At 40.3% G+C, this 2,797-nt stretch overlaps 1 protein-coding gene across 1 annotated transcript; it reads left to right on the top strand.

Moving 5' to 3' along the window:
• Positions 1 to 622: 622 nt before the first annotated feature.
• LOC104950449 (melatonin receptor type 1B-like) lies at positions 623 to 1,412 on the top strand (the record flags this gene model as incomplete). Its single annotated transcript, XM_010776981.1, has 1 exon — positions 623 to 1,412. A coding segment is annotated over one exon (735 nt), but the record flags the coding sequence as incomplete, so codon positions are not given.
• Between the last annotated feature and the right edge of the window lie 1,385 nt (positions 1,413 to 2,797).

The following is a 2,797-nucleotide window of genomic DNA, read 5'->3' as shown; positions in this document are numbered from 1 at the left end:
CTCCCATCCTCCAGAACCTCCACTGGCTCCCCGTCCGTCAAAGAATCCACTTCAAAGTCCTCCTCATTACTTACAAAGCCCTCAACAACCAGGCCCCCCCCCCACCTCACAGACGTGCTGCACCACCACACCCCTTACCGCTGCCTCCGCTCATCAGAAGCCAACCTCCTATCCATCCCCACCCGCACCAATCACCGGACCTGGGGGGACAGAGCCTTCTCCGTCGCTGCCCCCTCCCTCTGGAACTCACTCCCACAACCCATCAGAGACTGCACCGACCTCACCACCTTCAAAAAACTCACAAAAACTCACCTCTTCAATCTGGCTTTTCATGTGTGATTGTTTTTGTATTATTTGACTTTAACTTTAACTATATATTTATTTGTTGTTCCTTTCTTCTCTTTTCTTTTCTCTTCACTATTATCTGTAAAGCGTCTTTGAGCACCTGTAAAAGCGCTAACAAATTAAATGTATTATTATTATTATATTATTATTATTATATTGAATGCTGACTTGGTTTTAAACATTTTTCTTTTTCTTTTTTGAGGTACTAAAAAATGTGCTTAAAAACTAATACAATCATTATGATTTTGTAACTACATTGAACGTTCCTCTATTTCAGGTGAGTGGCTTCCTTATGGGCTTGAGCGTCATTGGCTCGATCTTCAACATAACAGGCATTGCCATCAACCGCTACTGTTACATCTGCCAAAACTTCAGCTACGACACACTTTACAGCTACCGCAACACGCTGCTGCTGGTAGCACTCATCTGGCTGCTGACGGTCTTAGCCATCGTGCCCAACTTTTTTGTTGGCTCGCTGCAGTACGACCCCCGCGTTTACTCATGCACATTTGCACAGACAGTCAGCGCGACCTACACCATCACGGTGGTGGTTGTCCACTTCTTCGTGCCCATTGCTATAGTCACCTTCTGCTACCTGCGAATCTGGATCATGGTCATCCAGGTGAGGCAGAAGGTGAAGTCAGAGGTCCGCCCTCGAAACAAGCCCAGTGACCTGAGGAACTTTATCACCATGTTTGTGGTGTTCGTGCTGTTTGCTATTTGTTGGGCACCGCTCAACTTCATCGGGCTTGCTGTTGCTGTCTACCCTGAAGAAGTGGCGCCTCACATCCCAGAGTGGCTATTTGTGGTCAGCTACTTTATGGCTTACTTCAACAGTTGCCTTAACGCTATCATCTACGGCCTGCTGAACCAGAACTTCCGTAGAGAGTACAAGCGGATTGTCATGTCTGTGTGGAAGCCACAACTCTTTTTCCAAGAGACGTCCCGGGGGGGCACTGAGGGCATAAAGACTAAACCTTCGCCCGGACTCAAAAATAATACAGCTAAATAAAGGAGAAACTCTGTGACAGTTTCCCCTTCTTTCATGTCCTTTGCACCACTGTACCAAAGCAATGGAACGAATTCAGAAAGAGTGGCTAACTCAGCGTTACTGATTTATGAAAAAAAGATCACAAAAGTGACATATTGACTATTATAGCTGTGTTATCCATTCCACAAAGAATGCCATTTGTAAAATGAAGGCTCTTTTATTTCAGTTGGTACTGATTTTATCTTGAGAAAAACTGTTTTTTCTAAATATGAGAAAATAGTGTTTTTTTTTAAAGGTTTAAATGTCTAAAACTCATCACTCATCTTTGTTTACACTAAATCACCACAGATGATGCCAAACTCACATCAGAATAAGATTGTGCTAAGGAAGAGAAACCAGGATATAAAAACACAGATAATAGTTATGATAAGATAGTATGATCTTTGTCTGACATTTCGACAATTAAGACAATGAAGTTTGACATTTTATGGATCCAAATTATAAACCCTAAAGAATGTTGACACTTCCTTTCCTATCACTAACGACAACAATTTCAAAATGGATGAGTCCTAAAAATGTATTGCAATTTATTATGTAGTATGTTTTGTACTCCTCAGGGTGACTCTATGCTGTGTACTTGAAAGTGGCGGCCCAAACAGACTAGTACTAATTCCACACCATGATCCAGGATGGTTGTCTAAAAGTCCTTCTGGATTCCAGTACTGTATTGTTATTGTACTAATTGTGTGATTTTTGCTCATCAAATGTTATTGCTATTGTATAACAGTAGCTATTTTATCTCTAATTTCTACCAGAATCGTTTTCCCTTTCCCTTTGTTACTGGATAATGCCTACATGTTTTATGAGCATTTAAAGGTTTGTTAAAGGTGCCTGATTTATTGTTAATTTAAATGAAGAATACCTAAATTTGACCAAAAACAAACATTGTGACAGAAGGCAATGTTGGGGTTACAGTTGTATTATCCTTTCCTCATCAGCTGAAAAGAACAGCTGTGGAGAGTCAAGGTGTGTTCCACAGAATAACATGTATGTAAAGTCAAAGCAAAGACGCAGCTGGATATAAACAAACACACACATACATGTTTATATGACATATCAGGACCTGTAAAAATAATGTGACAAATAGGGACATACCTTTCCCAAGGTCTTAGAGACCTGGGAATCAGAGTATTTCATATCCATGATTCTAGAAAACAATTGATGTGTCAAGGGGTTTTTTAAGGCTATGTTTTGTGAAAACCTGATTAAAATGCTACTTGTAAGGACATTTACAGGTTAATGTGACTTGTGCGGCCCATAGCAACACAATACATTTAAAGTTTATGAGACTTTTAAAGTCCTGGTTATTCACAAAATAGGCTCAGTGCTTGAAACTCCTACATATGTTTTAAATCTCTGCGTAAAAAGCTTAGGTGTAATAAAAAACTCAAACGTGTGAAA

The sequence above is a fragment of the Notothenia coriiceps genome, unplaced genomic scaffold, assembly GCF_000735185.1.
Source record: "Notothenia coriiceps isolate Sejong01 unplaced genomic scaffold, NC01 NC01_scaffold00017556, whole genome shotgun sequence".
Classification (NCBI taxonomy): Eukaryota; Metazoa; Chordata; class Actinopteri; order Perciformes; family Nototheniidae; genus Notothenia; species Notothenia coriiceps.
Note: the sequence above shows the minus strand (reverse complement) of the source record. Positions and strands in the feature narration are given on the sequence as shown.